At 55.2% G+C, this 25,118-nt stretch overlaps 8 protein-coding genes across 8 annotated transcripts; 3 read left to right on the top strand and 5 right to left on the bottom strand.

Moving 5' to 3' along the window:
• Positions 1-673: 673 nt before the first annotated feature.
• On the bottom strand, positions 674-2,395 carry ENH_00053870 (hypothetical protein, conserved; the record flags this gene model as incomplete). Its single annotated transcript, XM_013581519.1, has 1 exon — positions 674-2,395. One exon carries the CDS (start codon positions 2,393-2,395, stop codon positions 674-676), a length of 1,722 nt encoding a protein of 573 aa, XP_013436973.1.
• Positions 2,396-4,195: 1,800 nt separating this feature from the next.
• Positions 4,196-5,146, bottom strand: ENH_00053860 (hypothetical protein, conserved; the record flags this gene model as incomplete). The annotated part of the gene is made up of 1 exon (XM_013581518.1): positions 4,196-5,146. The coding sequence occupies one exon, from the start codon at positions 5,144-5,146 to the stop codon at positions 4,196-4,198; it is 951 nt and encodes a 316-aa protein (XP_013436972.1).
• Positions 5,147-5,734: 588 nt separating this feature from the next.
• ENH_00053850 (dynein light chain, putative) lies at positions 5,735-6,004 on the top strand (the record flags this gene model as incomplete). Its single annotated transcript, XM_013581517.1, has 1 exon — positions 5,735-6,004. One exon carries the CDS (start codon positions 5,735-5,737, stop codon positions 6,002-6,004), a length of 270 nt encoding a protein of 89 aa, XP_013436971.1.
• Positions 6,005-7,532: 1,528 nt separating this feature from the next.
• On the top strand, positions 7,533-7,796 carry ENH_00053840 (hypothetical protein, conserved; the record flags this gene model as incomplete). The annotated part of the gene is made up of 1 exon (XM_013581516.1): positions 7,533-7,796. One exon carries the CDS (start codon positions 7,533-7,535, stop codon positions 7,794-7,796), a length of 264 nt encoding a protein of 87 aa, XP_013436970.1.
• A 1,076-nt stretch (positions 7,797-8,872) lies between these two features.
• ENH_00053830 (BTB/POZ domain-containing protein, putative) lies at positions 8,873-9,421 on the top strand (the record flags this gene model as incomplete). Its single annotated transcript, XM_013581515.1, has 2 exons — positions 8,873-9,064; positions 9,125-9,421. The coding sequence occupies 2 exons, from the start codon at positions 8,873-8,875 to the stop codon at positions 9,419-9,421; spliced, it is 489 nt and encodes a 162-aa protein (XP_013436969.1).
• Positions 9,422-10,130: 709 nt separating this feature from the next.
• On the bottom strand, positions 10,131-13,326 carry ENH_00053820 (DnaJ domain-containing protein, putative; the record flags this gene model as incomplete). Its single annotated transcript, XM_013581514.1, has 10 exons — positions 10,131-10,300; positions 10,401-10,493; positions 10,591-10,749; positions 10,831-10,933; positions 11,056-11,281; positions 11,444-11,620; positions 11,729-11,815; positions 11,931-12,138; positions 12,406-12,598; positions 12,769-13,326. 10 exons carry the CDS (start codon positions 13,324-13,326, stop codon positions 10,131-10,133), a joined length of 1,974 nt encoding a protein of 657 aa, XP_013436968.1.
• Positions 13,327-15,969: 2,643 nt separating this feature from the next.
• On the bottom strand, positions 15,970-21,719 carry ENH_00053810 (hypothetical protein, conserved; the record flags this gene model as incomplete). Its single annotated transcript, XM_013581513.1, has 9 exons — positions 15,970-16,182; positions 16,469-16,545; positions 16,638-16,866; positions 17,068-17,505; positions 17,691-17,909; positions 18,089-18,274; positions 18,663-18,814; positions 19,406-21,136; positions 21,641-21,719. 9 exons carry the CDS (start codon positions 21,717-21,719, stop codon positions 15,970-15,972), a joined length of 3,324 nt encoding a protein of 1,107 aa, XP_013436967.1.
• Positions 21,720-23,593: 1,874 nt separating this feature from the next.
• Positions 23,594-25,041, bottom strand: ENH_00075660 (ankyrin repeat-containing protein, putative; the record flags this gene model as incomplete). The annotated part of the gene is made up of 3 exons (XM_013581512.1): positions 23,594-23,800; positions 24,045-24,293; positions 24,682-25,041. 3 exons carry the CDS (start codon positions 25,039-25,041, stop codon positions 23,594-23,596), a joined length of 816 nt encoding a protein of 271 aa, XP_013436966.1.
• Positions 25,042-25,118: the final 77 nt, after the last annotated feature.

Genomic DNA, 25,118 nt, shown 5'->3' with positions numbered 1-25,118 from the left:
CCGAAGTGCTGCTTGCCGCTGCTGCTGCTGCTGCTGCTGCTGCTGCCGCTGCTGCTGCTGCCGTTGCTGCTGCTGCTTCCCGGCCTTGCAGCACAGCATCCGCGCTGCTGCTGCTGCTGCTGCTGCTGCTGCAGCAAAGCGCTGCGTCGAGGCCGCGAAGCGCCCAGCGAAAAGAAAGGCCGAAAGTGACTGAGTGGAAAAGAAACCTGAACGAACACAGACGCAGCAGCTAGCCAGCAGCTAGCCAGCAGCTAGCCAGCAGCCAGCCAGCAGCTAGCAGCTAGCCAGCAGCTAGCCAGCAGCTAGCAGCTAGCCAGCAGCTAGCCAGCAGCTAGCAGCTAGCTAGCAGCTAGCCAGCAGCTAGCCAGCAGCTAGCCAGCAGCTAGCCAGCAGCTAGCAGCTAGCCAGCAGCTTTTGTCTAAAATTGATAAATGAGATAATTTGAAATTCTTTAAAGGCCCTCGTGCTGCTGCCTGGCAGCTCTTTTGTCCGTTTGCTTCTTTTCTTTTATTTCCTTTTTATCTTTTTATATTTCTATTTATTTCTTATTTTTATTTTTTTATATTTCTTTCTTTTATTTCTTATCTTTCATCTTTTAATTTTTATCTTTTTGCTGCTCCCAAGTCCCCTTGTCTGCTGCTGTCTGTTCGTTTCTTTTTGTCTAGCTGACAGCTCACCCGTGCTGCTGCTGCTGCTGCTGCTGCTGCTGCTGCTGCTGCTGCTGCTGCTGCTGCTGGAAGGCAGCAACAAAGGCTGGCGAGTTGGGGTTCACTTGCTGCCTCGAAGTCAGCCTCCAGCAGCAGCAGTTCCAGTAAGCAGCAACGCCTGCTGCCTGCACAACACTGACGCCTTCCAACCCCTGCTGCTGCTGCTGCTGCTGCTGCTGCTGCTGCTGCTGCTGGTTGGCAGCAGCGCTTTTGTCTGCTTGCGCCTTGGCGCTCGGTAGTAATTGTGACGTGCTGCTGCTGCTGCTGCTGCTGCTGCTGCTGTCTAGGGCCTCTCCCCCTAGGGACACGGCCCCTTCGTAATCGCAGCCACGCCACAGAGCTGCTGCTGCAGCGCTAGCTGCTGCTGCTGCAGCACTGTCTGCTGCAGCAGCACTGTCTGGTGCTGCAGCGCCGTCTGCTGCAGCACCTTCTGTCGCTGCTGCTGCTGCCGCTATCGCCGCCTCGGCAGCACTTGCCGTCTGCGACGTAGCTGCCTCCTCCTCCTCGCCTGCTGCTGCTGCTGCTGCTGCTGCTGCTGTTGCTGCTGCTGCAGTGGGCAGCGCAGCCCCGTTTGCTGCAGCAGCGCGGCCCGGGCTGCTGCACAGCGGGGGGAAGGACTGCTGCCGCAAGACGGCGCTGCGCTGTGGGGTGTCTGCGCAGCTTGGGGTGTACGTACACCTCGCAGAAGCAGCCTGTCCTTCTGCTGCTCGGCTTGCTGCTGCTGCTGCTGCTGCTGCTGCTGCTTTCAAAGGTGTGGGGTCTGAGAGGCGCCGCAGCCGCGCAGCGCCGGGGCCGCGGCCCGCAGCTGCAGCGGCTGCTGCTGCTGCTGCTGGCGCTGCTGGTGCTGCTGCTGCTTCTGCTGCTGCTGCTGCTGCTGCTGCTGCTGCTGCTCCGGGAGTCAAACACACGGAAGCAGCTATTAGCCCGCACTGCACTGGCCTCACGTCTATGCTGCAGCTCAGTGGCTGGCACGCTCTCCTGCTTCTCCTCTGCTGCTGCTGCTGCTGCTGCTGCTGCTGCTGCTCCCACGGCGCATCTGCAGCAGCTGCTGCTGCAGCAGCAAAACGCGCACGTCCCGTTGCGTCCTCCAGCCGCAAGTGGACATCTTCAATGTGGACTGACAGCTTTCGAGACAGCAGCAGCAGAATCCGCTGCAGCAGCTTCTGCTGAAGCCCAAGACGCCCTGGTTTGCTGCTGCTGTCGCTGCTGCTGCTGCTGCTGCTGCTGCTGCTGCTGCTGCTGGAAGCGTGTGGGCCTCTGACTAGGAGGGCCCCCACGGCGCGCCACAGGGGAGAGAAAAAAACTCCATGCAAGCGCGTGCGCAAGCCCTGCCGCTGCTGCTGCTGCTGCTGCTGCTGCTGCTGCTGCTGCTGCTGCTTCGCCTTGAGGCCCGCAGCGGGCAGGTCGCTTTGCGTGGCCACGAGGGCATAGACGCGGTGTACGTGCACCTGCAGGAGCCCCTGCTGCTGCAGCAGCAGCAGCTGCAGCAGCTGCTTCCAGGAGGCCTCAATTCGTATCTCCCCAATGAGCAGCGAGTGCAGCAGCAGCACGGAGCTGAGGCTGCTGCAGCAGCAAACCAGGCCCTTGACCACCAGGCCCTCGCGGGCGCTGGCAGACACTGCTGCTGCGTTTAGGCCGAAGCTGCGCAGCAGCCGCTGCAGCAGCAGCTCCACGAGCCGGCCCAGCATGGCCCTGCTGCTGCTGCTGCTGCTGCAGCGGCTGCAGTGGGTGCGGGAGCAGCTGCAGCAGCAGCAGCTGCTGCTGGTCAGATGAAACCCCTAGGTGCTGGGGCTGTGGTAGGGCCTGCTGCTCATCTCCCGCGAGCGGGCATTGGGCCATGCATGCATCTAACAGCCGCAGCCAGCCGCATGTTGCTGCTGCTGCTGCTGCTGCTGTCGGTCCGTTGCTGCTGCTGCTGCTCGCGCGCCCCCCGACAGGCGGCGCTGGGGCAGCGCGGCGGCGCGGCGAGGTGTACGTACACCCGAACGGCCAGCGAAGAACGCGGCCTCGAAGCTGCTGCCGAAAGAAGCCGCTTGAGGGGCCCCGCGAAGAGAAGCGCTGGAGGCGCAGCAGAACAGAACAAAAGCAAAAAAGACTTTTTTGCTTCAAAGGAATTGCGTGGGCCTTCAATTTGAGCTGCAGCTTTCGCTGGTGAGGCTTTAGCGCCAAGAGCTGCAGCAACTTGCACAGCTGCAGCGCGGGCTCCACCAGCATCGGCCAGCAGGGGCCCCCCTCGCGCTTCCCGCCTCCTTTTGAAGGCGTTTCCGCTTTTTTGAATTTAAATTTAATACTTTTATTTATTTTCGCTGGAAGAGTCTATTTAATGGGACACACACGAAGATACGCGCGGCGCAGCCGGCGCAGCCGTGGCAGCCTGCAGCGCGGGTCTGCGTCTGGAATTCACTGTTTTCTTTCCCCTTTGGGAGAATTAAAAGGGGAATTAAGCGATAAATGAGGGAGTTTTACTTCATTAACGCGAAAGAAGGGCCCAGAAGCGCCTCTTCCGCCCGCAAAGGCGTCGATGCTGCTTTCTTTCGGCGCCGCAGTTTTCGGAATTACCGCCGCGGCATTCAACTCGCGCTGGGGTGTACGTACACCCCAGCTTCTTGCACCTCTTCAGACACTGACTGCCGCAACACCAGAGTCACTTCTATTCCACTTGGCGCTGCCCGCCGCCTTAGTGCTTTTAGCTGCAGCACAACTCCCTGACGACTTCAGCTAGAAAGTAAAGCAACGAGAAACTAATTTTCGTTTCTAACTTTAACAGTTTCTCCCAAGTGCCTTCAGCAGCTGCTGCTGCATGCAGCGCCGCTAGCTCTATGCATGCGCTTCTTCATGTTTTGTTTCTGTTGGCCTCTCGAGGGTTTTGGAGCTTTTTGTCTTCTTCTGCACTTCCTTTTCTGCTGGCCGTTGAGCTGTCTGTACACCCGAAGGCCTTTGCAACTTCCCGCCCCGCACCAAGTCGAGTAGCACGTCAGTCATTACTCAATAGCTAGCTGGCTAGCTGTCGAGGCTTGGCTCCTCAGTTTGAGGCCTCTTGGGCTTTGCTTAGAGAGACTCAGCTCGCTCTCTCTGTCCCTCGCACCCCAAACCCTAAACCCTAAACCCTAAACCCTCTGGCTCATCATCTACAGTTTTTTGCCTACGGTCCCTCCCTTCTCTCCTTTCAATTCCATTTCTCCTTTCTCCACTTGCTCCTATCCTCAAACTATCCCCACACTCATCACCAGCAGCAGCAGCAGCAGCAGCAGCAGCAGGCAGGGGAGTGTACATTGTTGTGCGGGAGAAGAGCCCGAATCCAAAAATTAAAGAATAGATGAAAAGCAAAAAGCAAAACGCCCTCAAAAAGTGTCCGAAGCAGCCCACCCTCCCTCCGCCTCCACCTCCCCCCCAGCAGCAGCAGCACTTGCAGCAGCAGCAGCACTGCAGCAGCACTGCAGCAGCAGCACTTGCAGCAGCAGCAGCAGCAGCAGCCCTTGCCGTTGGGGTCACCTGTCTTCGCAGAGCGGGGGCGCGTCGGGAAGGGTGTTGGGCTGCCAGGGGTCGAACCTGCTGAGGGCTTTGGGCCTGGGCAGCGGCTTGCGGGGCGGATTGCGGGCGGGGGCGGCGAAGGGCTGGCGGCCCTTCTGGCGGAGGCTGCAGAGCAGTCGGTTTTCCTCGGGGGAGGCCACGGCCTCCGTGCGGTACCTCCAGAGGTCCTCCGCGAGCAGTTCCTCCCGCGGCTCGGGCAGCACGTTCACGCGCATCCGCGGCAGCGGCCGCTGCTGCAGCAGCTGCTGCTGCTGCTGCGGCTGCTGCTGCAGCTGCTGCAGCTGCTGCTCCAGCAGCAGCAGCGACTCCTCCCGCGTGAACTTCACGCGCCCGTGCACCAGCGCCACCAGCGAAGAGTCCTTCGCCACCCCCACGTTCTCCCCCGGGTACATCTTCACGTGCCGCCGCCGCCGCTTCCCCTCGAAGCCCCACGCCAGCCACCGCCGCTGCCGCACCAGCACCGTCCCCGGGCCCACGTACTCCCCCGCCAGCCGCACCGGCCCCAAGTGCGCCTTCTGCGCCTGGCCCGTCGGCGACGCCCGACTTCGCCGCCGGTACGCCGACGACTTCACCATCTTCCCCCGCACGCTCTCCCGCCGCCACCACCCCAAAGCCTCCGCGCCCGCGCACGACGGCGGCCGCCTCCCCGGCCCCTGCAGCAGCGCCGGCAGCCCGCGCAGCAAAGGCGCCCCCAGCGACGGCGGCGCCGGGCCGCACGGCGGGGCAGGAGGGGCGAAGGGGGCCTGCGGCGGGACGCGCCAGTGAGCGCCGCCCGCGGACAGGCACAGCAGACGCAGGGCAGCGGAGGGAGGGCCACGGCCAGCTCCCACGCGACCCCGGGGCCCCGGGAAGCAGCTGCAGCAAGACGCCGCAGCAAACGCCAACCCCGAGACGCGGCCCGCCTGCATCGCCTCGAATTTATCCCCTAAATGCTCTCCAAAAGTCAAAAAACTCCATTTACGCCGACGCCATCCAGGGGAAACCCACAGCCCCGGAGGAACGCCAGCACAAAAGAGAAGACATGCGCTCACGCCTTCCAGCGGGAAACGCCCATTTCATTTGCAAAAAACAAGCTTACACCCGCCATCTAAAGTCGAAACAAAAGATATTTCAAGGTTTCGAACCGGTCTTCAGGCCCAACGCACATAGCCACTCAAACCTATGTGGGCCCTACTTGTACTAGCTCTCCTGCAGTAGATTACGATGCAGTTGGCAGCAGCTGCAGAGGTGCGCAGCGCCCAGGACAACACGATGTCTACAGAACTGCTCCAATCGAACCATAGAATAGAATCTGATTACACCCCTGGGATATTTTTAACGCACTTCTGAGAAAAGCTGTAGAGATCTCGCGCTTAACGGAACGTGGGCGAACAAGAAGCTGCAATTCCTGAAAAGGACCCGGTAGCAAAGCTCCGGGGTTCAGCGCAAGAGAACTGTGTGAAAGTAACTTAACTCAAGGACTTGAATACATTTTACTAATTTAAATAGACACGAAAATGGCCGCGCCGATAGCTCCAGTCACCGATATCGACCCGGAGTCCGACTTGTACCAGGACGCACTGTCCCAGGGAGCCATTGCCACTGCCAAGTATGAGAAGGAGGAGGACATCTCCAAACACATCAAAGACTTCTTTGATGCCAAATATTCCCCCAATTGGCACTGTGTAGTCGGCAGAGATTTCGCAAACTGTTCTTCTTGCGAACACAAGACAAATATTTTCTTTTATGTGGGGCAAACCGCCATCCTACTGTACAAGCTCGGGTAGCCGACAAGGCTACTGCGGCCAGCGCTGCTGAAAGGAAATCATGCTTGACCCTCAGACAGCGCATTTCGGCTGAAATCAAAGAGGAATTCTTTTTGAGGCCCAGATGGTTCTTCAAAGACACAGACACGCAGAGGATTCCGGCCTCTCCAGTGTCCGTGACCCCTCTGCGCCTCCCATGTAGTTCTGCAGAGATGAGACGCAGCCCAAAGCTTCTTCCCGTCCTGGCTATACTGTTCTTAGTGAAGCTCACATCAACAGACGGCTTCGACGTCACTCGCACGCGTTCTTGGGGGCTTTTTGGCGGATCATGCGACCTGATCGGCAGCAAGTTCGCGATCTCTGAACAAGTAGGATTGCGACGCCACAAACAACTTGTTCCAGGGTCTATAGCAGATCTTCAAATGAAGAAGAAAGAACGACGAAATTTTGTGATTTTGGAATGCACTGAAGCGCGAGCCGAGGGAAAACCGCCATCAAGGTACACAACGACCAAAAACCGAAGGAACACGCCTGAACCACTTCAACTCCGCAAATACAACAAATTCCTAAAGCGCCACACTATACACAAGGAAATTAAATGACTACCTGCATGAGTCCGAACAGGATATCCCCCTGCCGCTGGCTATTCTACGCAGATTCGAGTCTGCGGATCCAGCATTGGAAGCTGCATTTCATCCTAAAGTGTACTTCACAGTGCCGGCCTGCACCGTGAAGGTGCAGTAGTACACACTGATTTTTTGGGTAACTCATCTTGAAAGACTGCATATATTCAATTTACATCCTTTCCGTATTGAATATTCGTTGAAGTTAATTCGTGTTTCGCTGAAATGTTGCATTGCACGTAAGTTGACGGTATACTTGTTTTGCATCTCGCTGCCTGGAAGAATTATTACTGTTTCTGGTTGCTGAGGCCAGCATTCACACGAAAAGCAAGGGATGTACGTACTGCAAACCTCTGGTTTCCAAGGTATAGGGCGTCTTTGGAAGATCGCGTTTCTGTTCGTAGCTTTCATGCAGATACAGAAAGTGATCATCCAAAGAAGAAAATGGGAAGGAGGTAGCAGAAATCCACAGTATATCCGGCATAATTTGCCAGACATAGCTTACTGAAAGAAAACATGAAAACAAGAATGCAGGCGAGCTTGGGAAACGTCCTTGCAGAAGTGAAAGTTATGGAAAATCTTGAGTTCCTCTCGAAAACAGAGCGCTAAGTGCAAGGAATGTGCTTCGTGTACGGCAGTTGCAAAAAAAAAATAAAAGTGACCATGATCTCGTGGGGTAGCCACCCATTCAGCTGTCTGTACATCTGAAGGTGACTTGGGGATGTGCCTTCATTTCAGGTGTCTAGGGTGCTTCAGAAGCGCGGGTTGCTCATTTTTTGGCGTTATCAGACGCACGGTTTGTCAGCAGGCCAGTTGTCAAGAAGCGGCACACCGCTGACATTGAAAGCAACAAGGATGTTACGTTCGCTAGACGATGATGTATTTCCATGAGCCGATTCGACTACTTCTCGCGCAAATTCAAAACCATGGATTGCAAGAACGTGTTGATGTCGGAAGGAGTCGTGGAGCCACTTTTCCAGCTTCTCGTGCACAAGGTCACGATTGAAAAGTTCGACTTGCTGAGAGATCTCGGTACGAGAGAACATTGGGCTTCGTGCGCACAGCTACTGAGTGCTCATAGCTTCGTCTCAGCGAAGAAGAAGGCGCTTCCTGACTGCCCGGAAGACTCGGAAGGTGGATATGGTTTTCTCTACGAAGTAGATTATGCTCAGCAATGCACAGAAACGTAGAGTTTTTTGAACACGGAACGGTGTTGTTTTTGGGCTCTTTCGGCCAGGCAGCCGGTCTCGAGCTCCAGCTGTGGTGATTTAGACTACGCTTTTGCCTCCACCGTAAAGAGTCATATGGTGAAATCTGTTCCTTTAGGCTGTGTCCAAATGGTAATCTTGTTCCTGCTGGGAGCCTTTCTTTGTCTGTTGCAAGGAGAGCCTTCTTAGGGGATCGAGAGGACTGGGACGCACTCACAATTACGATATCCAATGAAGGTAGTGGCGTTTGGAAAGCAGGTCTTGTGAACGTCTTCATGAGCGAACACAGGCACCGAAGGTAGTGCTCTTCTATTAGCATGGCGCCAAATCTGAAATTCAAGTTCCACGGGCCGTGACAGACCTACCAGACGTTACAAAGCTCACCTTACTGGATGCTCGAGATGAATACAAAGAGATCTCGTCGTGCGAAACAGTCGGAATTTGCAGAGCAAAGCGCGGCTACGTGCGTTTCTTCTTTAACTGGACGGACCACAACATTCTTCGAGTCAGCACATTTTTTTGTATCTCTCTTCAAAAATGTCTATAGAGTCCTTAGGTTGGCAGTCGCCTTGTACTGAAGGTGGAGATGCGATTTCTCCGCCGTCTTGTCCACATCGACGCAGAGCCAAATAAGGGAGCTTCACCTGGTTCGCTGCAATGCGACGTGTTTGAATACTTGTCCGGGAAGTAAGTGTATGACACGACGGGAAGCACGAAGCCGATGTCAACGCCTCCCTTCAGATTCTTCAAGGAGGCAACTGGTACGGCTCACGCCTGCTGCTTCGTTCAATTCAGCCGATCCATCTGTGGTCAGATCGTGTAGTTGTTCAAGTGGGATCACGAAGTATGTTGGCACTTGACTCCGAAGCACACCAGTGCCGAATGCGTACGCCTTCAAAAGGAGTTCTTTGCAGCAAAGCCCTCCTTTCGTGTCGCTCCCCGGTCTTTGAAAGAATGTTTTCTGGTAAGCCGCATGGACTCTCCAGGATAATCCTTTGTTTACTCAAACAGCAGGAAGCTTCAAGGAGGCCAACTCCAGCTTTATTGCTTTAGAGGACATGGATAGTGATGTAGCCATCATACTCATTGAGTGGATACAGGAGGATAGGTACGCATTAGAGCCACCCGTACGGTTCATCCTGAAGTGCGAACCGAACGGTCTCTGCAGGTTACCCGACTCGTCAGAGCTCAACTGGACCAGATGCATGAGGGTTCTTATGGCCGCAGACAAATTTCAAGTCCACACGCTGGTAAGTTGATGGCTAGATCACTCAAGCAAATCGTAATGAACGCTTATGCCTTTCCCGAAGGTGCATTACTGCATTTGCCATCTTCGTCGTCTTCTCACACAAGGCAGTGTCTCATTTGATGAGATCATTGTAGTTCGCAAGATGTTGCAACAATGCACAGGGACAAACACTACTAAACTTGGTATGCTGATGTCATTTCCGTGCTCACGGTGCACTCGAAGACTCTCTGTAGCTAGGGATTGTGAGGCCTACGTGGCAGCCCGCGCTGCATCCGACCCTTCCAAGATGTGGAGCATACTGGACTGTGGGAGCATCGAGATAAGGCCGTTTGGCAAGAGCAACTTACCATCCGCCTGACCCGCCTAGACAGCAATTCATGGTTGTTTGTGCTACGACGATTTTGAAAGACAATTTAGAGCTAAACCGTCTGTTTCCCCATTCCCGCACAGAGTCATACGCATGTGGAGAAACAAACTACGAATTCAGTGCACACGTAGAAGATACTAGTGCAACTGAGAAGAAAATAGCCCTGTAGAAATGAAAACTTAATGCACAACAGTTGCCTCAACAACATGAATACCTTCAAAATTTGACGTGGATTCACGGTTTCAACGCCCCATATGCCGATTACAGGCTTGAAAGTGCGTCTTGCAACACAAAGTAACGCTTCGAATGTCAAGTATTCCGTCAGCGCGTAACCTTGTGAAGCGACGAAAGGCCTACTTGGCCGCCGCTACCATTCATCAGCACTGCAACCGGCCAACCCTCGCACGAGGATGTTAAACGAAATTCGCGCTACACGGATTTCGTTTATTGCATATTCTAAAAAGATAACCATCGAGATCGATGGCACTGGCCCCAGAAATACATCTGAGCTCGTCAAAGACTTAGTGGTCCATTGATCTACGAGGAGGAACCCTTTGGGATTTTTATTTCCTGAGAAGCATCGCATGTCGTGCTCCACAAATTGTCTGATATTCTCGATATGGTGATTTCTTTCAACGCAAGTCACATTCAGCAGTGGAAAAATAGTATGCTTAAAACAGCAGCTTACCGTCTCCTTCTGTTACGCTGTTGTAGTTGGCCGTTCGCCGGATTCTCCTGCTGTATTTGAATCCGCTTGTTCTGCAGTGGCTGCTCCGTCATTCTCGGTTGCCACCTTCTTCCGTACAACCTTCGGGGCTTCGTCCAGGTCGAACTCCTCCTCTTCATCACTCGAATTGACGCACATGTCCCCTGCGAAGAGAAAAAATCTTTGCAATGCAGCTATCTTAAGGCTGCTCTTCAGAACAAACAACTGTGGAACTGCTGCTGGACTGCTGCCAACCTTACTCACCCAGCATCTGTTGGAAGAGAGTTGGCTCCTCGTCCAGCTTAACATCTTCCGGGTGCACGAAAACTTCACGTGGCTTCTCCTCGGGCGTGTAGGCTGCAGCGGCATCAAAGTTTAATAAAAAGAGCAATAGTCAAGCTCCTAGCAAATACTGCAGCTGCTGAATAGCCAAGCCCTGATAGGTCTGGCGTACCTCTGAACTCCACATCTATAGTGGCGTCGACTCCCGTGTAGGAGTCGCACAAGGCCACGACAGTCATCACATTCTTTCCGGGTCTCCCGACCCTGAACTGGAGGCTTTCCTTGACCACTCTTTCCAAGTTTCTTGATTTCAAGAAGTTGATAAGGCGGCCTGAAGAGAAGCACGGCACTGCGAAGCAGGGCAAGAAGCTCGAGCTGCATCTAAGACTCGTTCACCTAATCTTTCGCGTACCTCCAGCGGCGCCGTCGCCCTTCTCCTTCAAGAAAATCCACCATTCCTCGTACTTGGGCTCCTGGAAGTACGGCGCATGCACTGCTCCTGCAGCTTCGCCCTCCTGCAAGCAGCGCAGCGGACACTCAGGGCGTTCGCAGCTGCAGCACTGGAGGGGAGCTGCAGCGCCGAGGAAGCCGCAAGTGAGGAGTCTGTGCAGCGAGCGGCTGCCCCGCGAAAGCCGACCTTCAAGTTTTTTCGCGTGAGAGTGATGCGGCAAGTGGCGATGTCTCCAACCACAATTTCTGCCTCGTCGTCCACCACAATTTCCGCCTGCAGGTCTACGCTGGGGACGTGGGCGCAGAAGGCCTGCACGTCGGCCTGCTGCTCCCTGGACATGTCCAGCGTGCCTCTGCGCTCTTCGCCCTCTTGCCGCAGGAACTCGCTCAGCTCGCGAATCACGTGCTTCCCGCTGCACAGCGCAGCGGCACGTGGCTGGCGGCGCATGCAGCGCGGGCTAGGAGGGGAGGCTCGCAGCAGCAGCAGCAGCAGCAGCAGCAGCAGCAGCAGCGCGAGTGGGAAGCAGAAGTGGCGGCGAAGTGTCGGCAGAGGCGCTGCGGCAGCGAACTCTCACCGGTGACAGTGGCGAACGACGTCTTCGTCGAAGTGCGGAATTTGGAAGAGCGACTGAGTCCGCCCGTTGATGGCCTGGATCAGACAGCGCCGGAACTCCAAGACGGAGTCCGCCGTCAAGTACCAGTCGCTGAGGACGGAGATCTCCATCATGCACTGCGTGATCGGCAGCGAGTCCCTGCAGCAGCGGGCCAACGCATGCAGCGAGCCAGGCTGTGCGCGGGAAGCCGCGGGGCTTCGATCTGCTGCAGCCAGCGCGCTGGGGGCCCCCAGGGCCGCAGCCTACTTGAGCAGTTGGTGCAGCTCCTTCTTCAGCCGCGGGCTCATGAGTTCGTGCAGCCGCTGCATGTGGGCGTTGATGAGGTAGCAGTTCCTGCGGCCGCGCAGCAGACACAGCCGAGGCGGAGCCGCTGCTTCGCGCTGCTGCAGCAGCTGCAGCAGCTGCAGCAGCTGCAGCAGCTGCAGCAGCTGCAGCGGCGAAGACCCACCTGACGATCACTGGAACTGTGAAGATCCGCTTCTTGGCCTCCACCACGGCGTCGCAAATTTGCTTCATGTCTTTGTCGTCGTCGCGTTCTATCTTCATGGCCCGGCTTTCGCCGCTCGCAGCCATCAGCTCCGGCAGGTTCTTCAGCCGCGTGCCGTCAGTCATCACGTGGGTGAGGAACTGCACGGTTTCAACCATGACTCCGTTCGCTGCAGCACCCCGGCGCAGGCGCGGCGGCTTCTGAAGGAATAAAGTGTTTAAATCTTTTTGAATTAATTTAAGAGGCTTCTGAAGGAATAAAGTATTTAAATCTTTTCGAATTAACTTAAGAGCCGCGAACGCTGCAAAGTGGAGGAGTGCAAGGAGCAACCAGCAGTTGTGCGTACAGGCGACACCGCCGCAGGAACACCCCCGCGAAAACCTGCAAAACTTGCACAGGAAGCGCCGTGCCGAAAGCACTCAGTGCGTGGACCCACGGGCGTATTTCTTTTGTCGTTGGTAGTAACACAGGAAGATCATGGGCAGGACGACGAGAAGGAAGAGGAAGAAGAAAGAAAGAACGAAAATCTGGTTCGTTTCCTCCACCAGGAAGCGCGGAAGCCCGACGCCAATCTTCATGCCGCCCGGCCCGTCAGGGTTTCCGTACTTCTCGTAGTTTTTTTTCGCCACCTGGGACAAAAAATGAAGCAAAACGGCGAAGAAGCCGCTGGAACCGGCCAGTTGGCAGCCACGGGCGGAATGCACTGCCAAGTCGAGGCAAAGGGCCAAAACTCGAAGAAATGGCTTCTCAAAAGGCCAAAACTTGAAGAAATGGCTTTATTTTTGATAAAAGAACTCACTTCGTCCGTGAGGGCCTGGTAAGCCTTGGCGATCATGATGAAGCGGGCGCCCTGCGTGGGGTCGTTCACGTTCTTGTCGGGGTGGTACTTGAGGGACATGAGGCGGTAAGCCTTCTTGATTTCGCGCTGCGTGGCGGAGGGGCTGATGTCGAGGATTTCGAAGGGGTCGAAGGTCTTGATGCTCTGCACGTCCTGCAGGTTGCGGCAGATCAGCACGAAGCCCAGCCAGCACAGCAGCAGCGCCGCGAACTCAGAGAGCCGCCCCTTCGTGAGGAAGCGCGTGCGGAAGAGCGAGAGTTCCTTGCGGAGTGCGGCGCGCTGGGCCACGCAGGCGCTGCACTGGCAGTGGCGCAGAGTGGAGCCCGCCGCAGTCTTCTCGGGGTACTTCTGGCGGTAGGCGTTGGACACCGCGAGGCACTTCCGCAGGAAAAAAAAGCTCCAGGGGATCAAAATGCACACTGTGACGCTGCACAGGAAAAACATGAACGCGTTGTCGTCGTAGTCGAGCAGGTTCTCCCGCTGCTCGTCCTTCGTGAAGGTGTCCCGAAACTGCGACATTTTGCTGGCGCCTCTCGCCCGCCGGCTTCAAGCGGGCCGAGAGGCACTGGCGGCTGGCCGAGTTGTTACCAAAGTCCCCGAAAATCGCTGAACGGCGCCCTCAGCAGCTGCAGATCAGCAGCGTTCAGGGGCTGAGTCATGGGGGGGGCCGCGGTGGCGGGCGGAAACTCTGCGAAACGCCACTTTAAAATACCATTACGGCCCCATCGGGCTCTGGAAACGCAACGAAAACGCAAAATAAGTTCAAACGAGGACTCGCTTTTCTCTTTATTCAACGATCACTGCCACTCCGCCTAGAGGCAAATAGCAGGCCCCTGCGTCCTGTGCATGTACGGAAGTTTCGCCTGCAGCAGCGTCTCACGCCAAGCGGCCGTCTTTCCTCTCGAGATCAAAGCGCCAACAATGAAACAACTTGCAATAAATGCAGATTGCAAACTTTCAAGGGATTTTCCTCCGCGGGAAAGCCTGAAATCGCACTCCGGCTTTCCCTTCCCACTGCGCGCAGCCTTGCCTGCCGGCTCAGTTCCGAGCCGTCTCCACCGCCAAGCAGTCGAAATGGCTCTTCATTTAACGCGTTGAAGAAAACTTTCCTCCTTCGCCCTCCGCAGCCGCCAGTTTTCTGCACGATATCCCGCATTTCGCGGACTGCTGCCTTCGTCGGCGCCACGAACAGGCGCGCAGAAACGAAACTCCTGTGCAGATAAACTCTCGTGTCTCAGCCCAAGTAAAGATGCAGTAAGAACAAAACACAAATTTAGACTTGGGCGGAGAAAAAAGTGAGTTTACCGTCAATGCTCGCGGCGCCGTTGCAGGGCGGGAGCGGCCACAGGGCAAAACCGCGAGGCAAAGATGAAGAGGCAAAATTAGGAAGGAAAAAGCAAAGAGAGCCTTGCGAATAAATACAGGAAGGATGTAATGCAATTTTATCGAGTGTGGCTTTAACGGCAAAAGTTCACCGGCGACTGCTCTGCGTCCGAAGCTGCTGCTGCTGCTGCTGCAGCAAACTGTGTCTGTGGGAAAGCCTTTTTGAATCTCTAAGCTCTTGTGGCGTTTTGTATGGGGGCAACAGTCAGATCCAGCGGCATAGCGAGAGGACAAGCCGTATGCCAGAACAGCAAAAACAGTTTTCGCACTTCACAACTCCTCCCGAAAAGGCGGGCCTTTTGCGTCTGTTTGCACTTCAATTAATATTTGCTTTTAAGCTCACCTGCAGAGGTTAAGATCTGCTTTGCTGGTGAGTGTAGGAGCAGCAGCAGCAGCAGCAGCAGCGGCAGCTTGAACTTTGGAGCTCGCAGCGAAACAGCAATTGAGGGAAACACAGTGATTTGCATTGATGCGCATCTTGAACATTGCTTCCTTCCCTCTTGTAGAATTAGTTTGTCTAAATCTTTGAATAAATTCAAAAAAGAATTAAAATCTGCGACAATTTGACCTGCAAGTCGGCTTTGTGTCCTTGCATTTCGCACTTCTGCTGCAACAGCCCAAATGCCTTGCTGTTCAAGTTTCGCCGAGAGGAAGAGTTCCACTTGACGGAAAGTCCTTTTGATTCGTGTCAGCTTTCGATTCTCCCCAAAGTGAAAAGGAATACTTATTCTGTTTGTGTCAGCTTTTAATTCTTCCAAAAGATGAAAAGAATTTCATCTAGAGCTGATCTAAATTTGTGTCATTTGCACTTGAGGAAAGCCGGTAAAGGAGCCTCAAGATGAATCTCCCCGGAAAGGAAAAGTGCTGATTAGCTTTTTAGGCTTTTTAAACTTCAAATTTTGTTTTCTTTCCCGAAGCTGCAGCAGCTACGCGGAGTCATCTTTCTGGGAAACAAACGGCGTCAGTTTCGCAATTCAGAGTTCCACTTGGAGCCTCTTGGCGCCAAAAAGCTCTTTTTCAAGTTAATTTCCCACAGCAAAAAGGAGAAAACTTCATTTATGATTCTTTTAGACCTAAAGAGGCCATTTCGTCTGCCGTTTCTTTCGTCTTGGGGCTTTGCTGTTGCTTCCAGTTTCATTTGTGCCACTTCCCCCGCCCAGAGCATCTCCTAACTTGAGGAAGAAAGCCACTTCTGCTGCTTCTCTTTGAACACTTTACCCTCTAAGGCTGGCTCAGAGCAGCAGGAGAAAATGCCAGTAGTCTAAATTAGCTGGAAAGCGATGAACTGCGGACTCCAGTGTTCTGCTGCTTGCAGCAGCGCCGGCCAGACAAACAAGAGATGTAGTCCATTCATGCACGCATATACATGAATATAAATGGATATGAATGATATATTTATGTAAACGCATGCATAAATGCAAACTCTGCAAAAAACATGAACACTTATGTGAGAGTGTACGTGCACAGGCAAAAGTTGCAAAAGTTGCAAAAACGTGAAAGACTTCAAGGGAGCAAATCTGGCGGCTGTTGTGGCGTTGTTTTCTGCGCCGCGGTTTGCTTTTCTTGTTGAAATGCATTTGAAGAAAATTCGCAATTAAAAGTGTTTGTTTGCGGTCGGCTTTCTCAGCTGAAAGCCGCTAAATAAAACGAAGGCTGAGACGTGGGGGTGGCGGTTTCCGCCCTAAAATGCATTGAGTGCCTCGAGCTGCGGCGTTTCGGCCGAGCTGCTGCGGGTGTTTGGCTCAATTCTTGTTCGTTTTCACATTTTGTCTTTTTAAATCAAAGGAAGGCGGCGAAACAGAGAGAAAGCGCCAGCAAGAAGCCCGCTGGCGGCAGCCGCCACGCAGCAGCAGCGCCCGACACCTCTCTGTGCAGAACGCACAGCGGCGCCGAAGGCACAAATTCCATTTTCCCGTCGCGTTCTTGACAAGTCACTTTCGGATGGCCCAGCATGGTGAAGCCGGGGTTGCAGCTGTAGGTCACCGAGTCGCCCTGCGCAGCGCGACAGCCGCAGAAGCCACGCAATTCAAGAAAGTTCAAGAACACCCAAGCTGCTGCAGCAGCAGCAGCAGCAGCAGCAGCAGCAGCAGCAGCAGCTGTGCAGAGTGGAAGGCACTTGGAAGGCAGGGAAGAACGGGAAACGGAAGCAAAAACAAAGGAAGAGCGAGAGAGTTCAAGCACTTCGCAGCAACCAGGCAGATCCCCGGAACTGCTGCAAAAAGGACCATTTGAAGGACTTGGAGAATAAATTGAAACAACTGACACAACTGACACCCACCACGCGCATGTAGGGGCCCAGAACTGTGTCTGAGAAGATGCGAGTTGAATGCCGCACCATGGGCGGCTCCACGCAGCCTGCAGAGAGCAGCCAGAGGGGAAAGCGCAGCCTTCTCCAAACCCTAAACCCTAAACCCTTTTGCAAACCCTAATTCGCGACCGGCTCCGACTTGGGAAGCCGCGAAAGGCGAGGATCGGAGCTCCGACTGCAGCAGCGAGCCCGCACACTGGCCGCGCTGCTGCTGCTGCTGCTGCTGCAGCAGCAGCAGCAGCAGCAGCAGCAGCTGGCGCTGAGAACCCACTTCTTTTCTCGCCGTAGACCCGCAGAAACTGTTTGACTTCTTCAAGTCCGGGCCCTTCGCCGGCCTTTTCGGCCAGGGCCAGCGGGGTGAGTCCGTCCTGCAGCAGCAGCAGCGCAGCAGCAGCGCAGCAGCAGCGCAGCACTTGCAGTTTGCAGAGTCCGAAGCGCAGCCAACTCCGCAGCTGCTGCTGCTCGCAGCAACTAAACACAAAAAGCAACCCAGCAGCAGCAGCAGCGCAGCAACAGCAGCAGCAGCAGCGCAGCAGCAGCAGCAGCAGCAGCAGCAGCAGCAGGCGCACGGCGTTTGGCTCCTCCGCGGGGGCCCCGGTGGCCGCGAGGAGGCGGCGGAGGATCTCGACGTAGCCGCCCTTTGCTGCTGCATGCAGCGGAGTGTTTCCGCGGCGGTCGCGGGCGAGGGGGTTGGCGTGGTGCTGCAGCAGCTGCTGCAGCGCGAGGGCGGGGGCGAGGGGCCTGGGGGCCGCGCGGAAGCCGCGGGGAGCAGCAGCAAGGTGCAGCGGGGCTTCTCCGCGGCGGTTGCGGCAGTTCACGTTCAGAGCTGCTGCTGCTTTCTCCAGCAGCCGCGCTGCTGCTGCTGCTGCGTTGAAGGCTGCTGCGTAGTGCAGCGCAGTGTTGCCCCGCAGGTCTGCTGCTGCTGCGTCCGCCCCGTGGTCCAGCAGGATCCCCACCACTGCCCAGTTGTCCGCTGCTGCTGCGTAGTGCAGCGCGCCCAGCCCCGCCTGCAGCAGCAGCAGCAAAGCAGCAGCAGCAGCAGCAGCAGCAGCAGGGTGAGCGCGGCGCGGCAAGGCGCCGCAAGGAGCGACAAGGCGAGCTGCTGCCCGCGAAAGCGGGCAACCAACCAGCAGCAGCAGCAGCAGCAGCAGCAGCAGCAGCAGCAGCAGCAGCAGCAGCAGCAGGAGCTCACGTGGTCGGTGGCCTGGACGGAGGCCCCGAAGAGCAGCAGCTTCTTGACGAACTCGTGGGAATGAGCTGTGGGGTGCAGCGCAGCAACCATCAGCGGAGTCCGCCCCAAACCCTCGCGGCTGTCTGCATGCGCTCCGTACTGCAGCAGCAGTTCTGCTGCTGCTACGCTGTCGGGGGTCTGCAGCAGCGCCGCTGCATGCAGCGGCTTCCCGTTCACCACCTGCAGCAGCAGCAGCCCAAACCCTAAACCCTAAACCCTAGCGCCAGCCTCCGCCCAAACCCCAAACCCCAACCGCACCCCAAACCCGCTGACTCCTGGCTCTGCTGCTGCTGCTGCTGCTGCTGCTGCTGCTGCTGCTGCTGCTGCTGCTGCTGCTGCTGCTGCTGCTGGGGGCGCACCTCTGCGGTGTTGAGCCCGTGGAGGGGCCGCTGCATGCGCGGGGGCTGCGGGGGCCTTTGGGGGATTGCGGGGAGTTCGGGAAAGGCCCCGTACTGCAGCAGCACTTCAGCCACTTGGGGCTTTCTTGCTGCCACTGCTGCATGCAAAATCGAGTCCCCGTCGCGGACCCGCGGGGGGCTGCTGCTCTGCGCAGCAGCAGCAGCAGCAGCAGCAGCAGCAGCAGCAAACAGCAAATCGCAGACTCCAATAAGTGACGGCTTCCAGGCGCTCGCCTGCGCCGGGTGTACAGACACCTCAGCGTGCAGGCCAACGGCGAAGCACCGGGTGTACAGACAGCTCAGAGTTGAGGCAAAAAGGCACTAAACGAGGTGTACAGACACCTCAGAGTTGAGGCAAACAGGAATAAACGGAGTGTACAGACAGCTGGGAATTGCGACAAAAAGGCACTAAATGGGGTGTACAGACAGCTGGGAATTGCGACAAAAAGGCACTAATTGGGGTGTACAGACAGCTGGGAATTGCGACAAAAAGGCACTAATTGGGGTGTACAGACAGCTGGAAGGGCTGGCTCACCGCAGTGGCTCTGCAGTATCTGAAGTTTCTGTGCAGCGAATTGGCCACATCTGCTGCGCGCAGCAGCGCGGAGAGTTCGCCCAAAGAATAGGGGCCTTCGATGCGGCGAAAGACTTCGTCGCAGAAGGCCTGCTCCGCCTCTTGGAAGTGCACTGCAGCAGCAGCAGCAGCAGCAGCAGCAGCAGCAGCAGCAGCAGACGCACACGCAGCACGCAACGCACCTCCACAGCTGGCCGCGTGCAGGCAGGCAGGCATGCATGTTTACATGCATGCATGCATGTAGACATGCATGCATGCATACATGCATGCATGCATGCATGCATGCATACATGCATGCATGCAGAGATGAATGCATGCATGCAGACAAATACGCATGCATTAGTTAACGCAAAACCAACAGAACAGCAGCAGCAGCAGCAGCAGCAGCAGCTTTTTCTGCATTTGTTTACGGAACTGCTGCTGCTTGAAATAATATTTAAATGACAGACTGCACACACTGCTGCGCATGCAAGGAAGCAAAATACGAAATTAAATTCAAATACTTTTGAATTTAAATAAATAAAAATAAATAATATAATTAATTAATTAATTAATTAATTAATTAATTAATTAAACTCTGAGATCCACAAATGAAGGCTTAATCGCGGCACTGCAGCAGCTGCTGCTGCAGTGAACTTGCTGCTGCAGTGAACTTGCTGCTGCAGTGAACTTGCTGCTGCAGTGAACTTGCTGCTGCAGCTCACCGTTTTCAGCAGCTTTTTTAATTAGCTGCTGCTCCTTCTCAATGGCCTCCAGGGCCAAATCAGAGTAGCACTTTCCCTTGAGGTCTGCTGCTGCTGCTGCTGCTGCTGCTGCTGCTGCTGCTGCTGCTTCGGGCCCCTCTTTCTTTGTTACTCCCTCTGCGCCTGCTAGCTTGCCTTCTGCTGCTGGCAAAAAAGCTCCTTCTGGCTGCTGCGCTGCTGCTGCTGCTGTTGTTGGTGCTGCTGCTGCTGCTGTTGTTGGTGCTGCTGCTGCTGCTTCTGACGTTGCAGGCGGCGCTGCTGCTTCTGTTGTCGGCGTTTTTGCTGCTGCTGCTGTTGTTGCTGCTGTTTCTGCTGCTGTTGTTGGCGGTGCTGCTGCCTCCACTGCTGCTGCTGCTGTTGTTGTTGCTGCTTCTGCTGCTGTTGTTTCTGTTGCTGCTTCTGCTGCTGTTGTTGTTGTTGCTGCTGTTGTTGTTGTTGTTTGCTGCGCTGCTGCAGGCTGCTGCTCCCGCTCGGGCTGCTGCTGCTGCGCGGCTGCTTCTCCGCTAGGCTGCTGCTGCTGCTGCTGCTGCTGCTCCTTTTGAGCTTCCGCGGGTTTTGCTGCTGCAGCAGGGGTTTCCTCTTCCTCTGCCTCTTCAGGCTTTTCTTCCTTTGCTGCTGCTGCTTCTGCGGGCTTTGCTGCTTCTGCCTTTTCCTCCCCCCCAGCAGCAGCAGCAGCAGCAGCAGCAGCACCCTCTCCTTCAGCTTCCTCAGCCCCCTCTTCTTCTGCTGCTGCTTCTTCTTCAGTTTTTTCATTTGCTGCTGCTGCTGCGCTGCTGCCTTCCTCTTCGCCTTCAGCAGCAGGGGCTTTTCCGCCAGCTGCAGCAGCGCCAGCAGGCGCAGCAGCTTCAGCTTTCTGCGCAGCAGCAGCAGCAGCAGCAGCAGCAGCAGCAGCAGCAGCAGGTTTCTCGCTTGAGGGCTCTGCTGCCTCAGCAGCTTTTTCTTCTTTCTCTTCTCCCGCCTCCTCTTCTTTTTCTGCTTCCTCTTTTTCAGCTTCTTCTGCTGCTGCTTCTTCAGAAGCAGCAGCAGCAGAAGGTTCTGCTGCAGCAGACGCTGCTGCTTCTGAAGAAGCAGCAGCAGCAGGTTCTGCTGCAGCAGCAGCTTCCGACTTTGCTGCTGCCTTTTGTTCCGAAGTTTCTTCTGCTGCTTTCTCTTCAGTTTTGCTTCCTTCTTCCGCAGCACCTTCTTTGCTGCCCGCTGCCTCCGGACTGCCGCTGCTGCTGCTGCTGCTGCTGCTGCTGCTGCTGCTGCTGCTGCCTTCTTCCGCAGCCTCCTCTTCTGCTGCTGCTTCCGACTCTTTACTTTTTGCTTCTTCACTCTTTGCCAAATCTGCTTCGCCCTCAGCTTCCTGGCTGCCCTCTTCGCCCCCCAGCTGCAGCGCAGAGAGGCCCCAGCCCCCCTTGCTGCTGCTGCTGCTGCTGCTGCTGCTGCTGCTGCTGCTGGGGGCTAGCAGCTGCTGGGGCCCCTCGAAGTCAGCGAAGGCAGGGGGGCCCCACTGAGGGCCCCCAAGGGGGGCCCCCGGGGCTGCAGCTGCGGCATTTTTGGGGAAGACTTCGAAAAGACTTGAAGACCCAAAGGGCGGCAGCTCCGGAAGGTCAGCAGCAGCAGCAGCAGCAGCAGCAGCAGCTGCTGCAGCAGTAGACGGCCACTTCAGGTGGTCCTTGGTGTGCAGGGACACTGCAGCAGCAGCTCCCGCTGGACAGGCAGCAGCGCAGCAAAACACAGAAGCAGATTTCAGCCAGAGACAGGGAAACGCGAGAACTGCTGCTGCTGCTGCTGCTGCTGCTGCTGCTGCTGCTGCTGCTGCTGCTCCCCGGATAAACAGCCGGGGGAGGGAGCAGCAGCACACACACGCCAGCAATGGACACAGAAGAGAAAACCCTGCATGCAAAATGGCCCACAGGGCCCGTGTGAGCAGCTGCTGCTGGCGGCCGAGTGAGTCGGGGAGGTTCCCCGCTGCAGCAGCAGCAAACTGCCGCGATTAGCAGCAGCAGCAGCAGCAGCAGCAGCAAATTCGTGCAAGACAGCCTCCAGGGCCCCTCAGAGCTAAGTGGCTGGGGCGAAGCCCGCAAGGGGAAGAAAGACAGAAGTGAAGGCGCGGCCGAGCTGCGCGGCGGCCGTCGATGCGGCAGGTGGCTGTACACCCGGGAGCCCTCCTTTTATTCGGTTTTGTTTACTTTTGTCAGTTTATTTTCTCACCTCGAATTGCGAAAAAGAAAAAGAAAACTCCGAAGGCGAGGCGCCGCTTCGGGGCCAGGCGCTGTGCCCCGCCAGCCATTCTGAGTTCCCGCGGCGGCGGCTTACCAGCTGGGCTGTCTGCGAACTGGGCGGGGAAACTTGAACATAGTGGCTGATCCACAGCTTTAAAAGCGTTTTGAAGTTTCAAAAGAATTCAAAACTGAACTTGAATTGCATTGGAAAGAAGATCGGCCTGCGGCAGCGAGTGCGGCCGGCGGCCGCGCGTTCAAGTCGGCAGCGACGATTCGGCCGCGATCTGCCGAATTAAAAGCTCCTTTCCGCTTTTTTTCGAAATAAAATCTCAAAATTACTTTAATTCGATTTAATTTCCCAAACTTAACTTCAGATCTTCTCGGTTTGGCGCAGATCAGCTGCGGTTCCTGCTGCGCGGGCTGCTGCGGCTGCTGACCACTGGAGTGTCACTGCAGTTTGCAAAGAAAGAGCCGCCGGCGGCAAACTGCCTTCCGACGCAATTAAAAGACTTTTAATCATTTTTGTTTTATTTTTAATTCATTTTTGCTTTTATTTTCAAAAATAAAATCTCAATTCGCTTTTATTTCGCCTTTTTCCGTTCAAATCCGCCCTCGTTTGCAAATTCAGCTTTTGGCGCCGCCCGCTGCTGTCTCGCCCTTCTTGACTCCGCCCTTCCCAAACAAATAAAACACTTTTGCAAATTAATTGTTTTTAATTCAAAAGTCCTTTTAAAACAATTAAATTTATTTTGCAAATTAATTATTTCAAATTCAAAAGTCCTTTTAAAACAATTAAATTTATTTTGCAAATTAATTATTTTTTAATTCAAAAGTCCTTTTAAACCAAAACAATTCAAATTGCATTTTGCCCTTCGCCCAGCCTTCCGTCACAGCAGCTTGAATTTTCACCATAAGAATTCAAAACTGAAATATAATTCCATTTGTTCAATTCGCATTTATCTCGCACTGCTGCTGCTGCTGCTGCTGCTGCCGCTGCTGCTGCTGCTGCTGCTGCTGCTGCTGCTGCTGCTGTGTCGAGTTGCTTAGACAATTTGGAACTGCGCAGCCGCAAAGGCCAGACTGCAAGAAAAGGCCTTTTGGTTTTATCCATTTATATTTGAAGACAAAGCGAGTGCTGGTAGATCTTTGGCCTTCACAGATGAAGAGAAAAAGACTTTTAAACAAATAATTGAATGGAATTAATATAATTAAGTGGAATTAATTGCTGCTAAAACAAAAAATGAAGTTTAATAAATATAATTAAGTGGAATTAATTGCTGCTAAAACAAATAATGAAGTGGAATTAATATAATTAAGTGGAATTAATTGCTGCTAAAACAAATAATGAAGTTTAATAAATATAATTAAGTGGAATTAATTGCTGCTAAAACAAATAATGAAGTTTAATAAATATAATTAAGTGGAATTAATATATTTAAGTGGAATTAATTGCTGCTTTCCTCAAAAAACTGCAGCAAAAGTCCTTTTGAACTGACAAGCAAAGCTGCAGCGAAGAGCTCTCCAGCTGCGGCGATCCTGCTCGAAAAGATGTTCAACTGCGGAGTTTCTGGGCTGCTGCTCACTTGTCTTTTTTTTAATTCTTTTTTAATTCAAAAAAAGAAAGAAGATCAAAAAAGAAAGAAGATCAAAAAAGAAAGAAGATCAAAAAAAGAAAGAAGATCAGCTGCTGCGCCTTCGAGCAGCAGCTTCCGCCGGGAAGTGCTGTCGAGTTCAAGTTCAAGTTCGGACTTGAACTGCAGCTTTCGAGCTGCAAAACTTGAACAAAAAGAGTTCCGCTCGCGCAAGTCCATTTCATTTTGCAAAAATAGTTCAGAAATGCAAAAATAAAGAACTAATTCACAATTTATTTTCGGGATTCGTTTCGCTTTCCGGCGGAGTGCGCGCGGGCGCGCGGGGTGTCTGTACACCCCGCGGCGCGCCCTCAGCACTGGCCAGCAGCGGCCGCCGTCACTTCTGAACTTTCGGAGCTTTCTTGAGTTTGCAGAAAAGAAGTTTCTGTGCTATTTAAATGCCGCAGCAGCAGCTTCGAAGCTGCTGCAGTCAGCCGCGACTTCCGCCGGTCTCGCTGCCGAACGGAGTCCGCCACAAACGAAGTCAGCTGCGCGTACCGCTCCCGCAGCGCCGCGATCTGCGCAGCAGCAGCAGCAGCAGCAGCAGCAGCAGCAGCAGCAGCAGCAGCAGCAGCAGCAGCAGCAGCAGCGGGAGCTTGAGAGTTCTGCACTGCTGCAGCTTTCGGAGGACCGAAGGCGCAACTGAAGCCGAGATAAGCCCAGGCGCTCTCTGCGCGCGTCGAAGGACCCGACTCCCTCGCCCCCGCCGAGGGTTTAGGGTTTAGGGTTTAGGGTTTAGGGTTTAGGGTTTAGGGTTTGGACCTGGGCCTTGGTGTCGCGGAGCTTCTCCTGCGTGGCCTCCCAGTCTGCTGCCAGCAGCTCGGAGTTGACCAACTCGGCCCTGGACTTCAGCCGCTCGTTGGCTAGCCGGCAGCCAGCCCTTTCGCGCTGCAGCAGCGCAGCTAGCTGCCGCTCGCTGGCTAGCTGCTGCTCCAGCTGCTGCAGCTCTGCTGCTGCTGCTGCGTTCCGCCGCTCCTCAAACGCCAGCTTCTCCCGCCAGTGCGTTATCAGCTGCCCGCAGCACACGCACCAGCAGCAGCAAACGAATCCGAAGCAGCAGCCCAGCAGCAGCAGCAGCAGCAGCAGCAGCGGCAGCAGCAGCAGCAGCAACCAAGTGCGCTGCAGCAGTGCAGCAGCAGCAGTGAGCAATGAGCAGCAGCTCATGCAGCACAATGAAAAGGAACTGGCGCCTCCCCATCCGTTCCCACAATCCTGCAAGTTCTTCCCCAGCTAGCTAGCTGGCTAGCTGGCTATGTGGGTGGAGGCGGTTGGCTAGCTCTCTGGATCTGAACTGAGTAGAAAGCCTCTGTTTCCTCCAGCTGGCCGGCGTCTGCGCAGCTGCCCCCCTGCTGCTGCTGCTGCTGCTGCTGCTGCTGCTGCTGCTGCTGCTGCTGCTCACCTGCGCGGCCTTTTTGGTGAGGCTTTGCAGCTTTTTTGCTTCCTCTTGGCGCAGCACGAGCTTCTCGTTGAGAGTTTGGTTTTCCATTTTGAGCTGCTCGAAGTCCATGGCCTGCAGCGGGCTGCAGCAGTCTTCGTCCCAGTCTCCGTTTGCTGCTCGCTGCGCCTGCTGCAGCTGCTGCTGGAACTGCTGCTGCAGCAGCTGCTGCCGCAGCGCCCGCACCTGCTGCTGCTGCTGCTCCTCCCGCTGCAGCAGCAGCAGCACCTGCCGCTCGCTCACGGGCTTCTGGCCTCTCCGCATCACCGAGTTCTTCGCCACTTGCAAAACAAACTCTCTGAAAAGCCAAACACAACTGCACATCCACTCGCGCACCAGCAGCAGCAGCAGCAGCAGCAGCAGCAGCAGCAGCAGCAGCAGCAGCAGCAGCAGCAGCAGCA

Source organism: Eimeria necatrix, genomic scaffold (genome assembly GCF_000499385.1).
Source record: "Eimeria necatrix Houghton genomic scaffold, Enh_scaff438, whole genome shotgun sequence".
Classification (NCBI taxonomy): Eukaryota; Apicomplexa; class Conoidasida; order Eucoccidiorida; family Eimeriidae; genus Eimeria; species Eimeria necatrix.
This window is presented reverse-complemented; position numbering and strand designations above follow the sequence as displayed.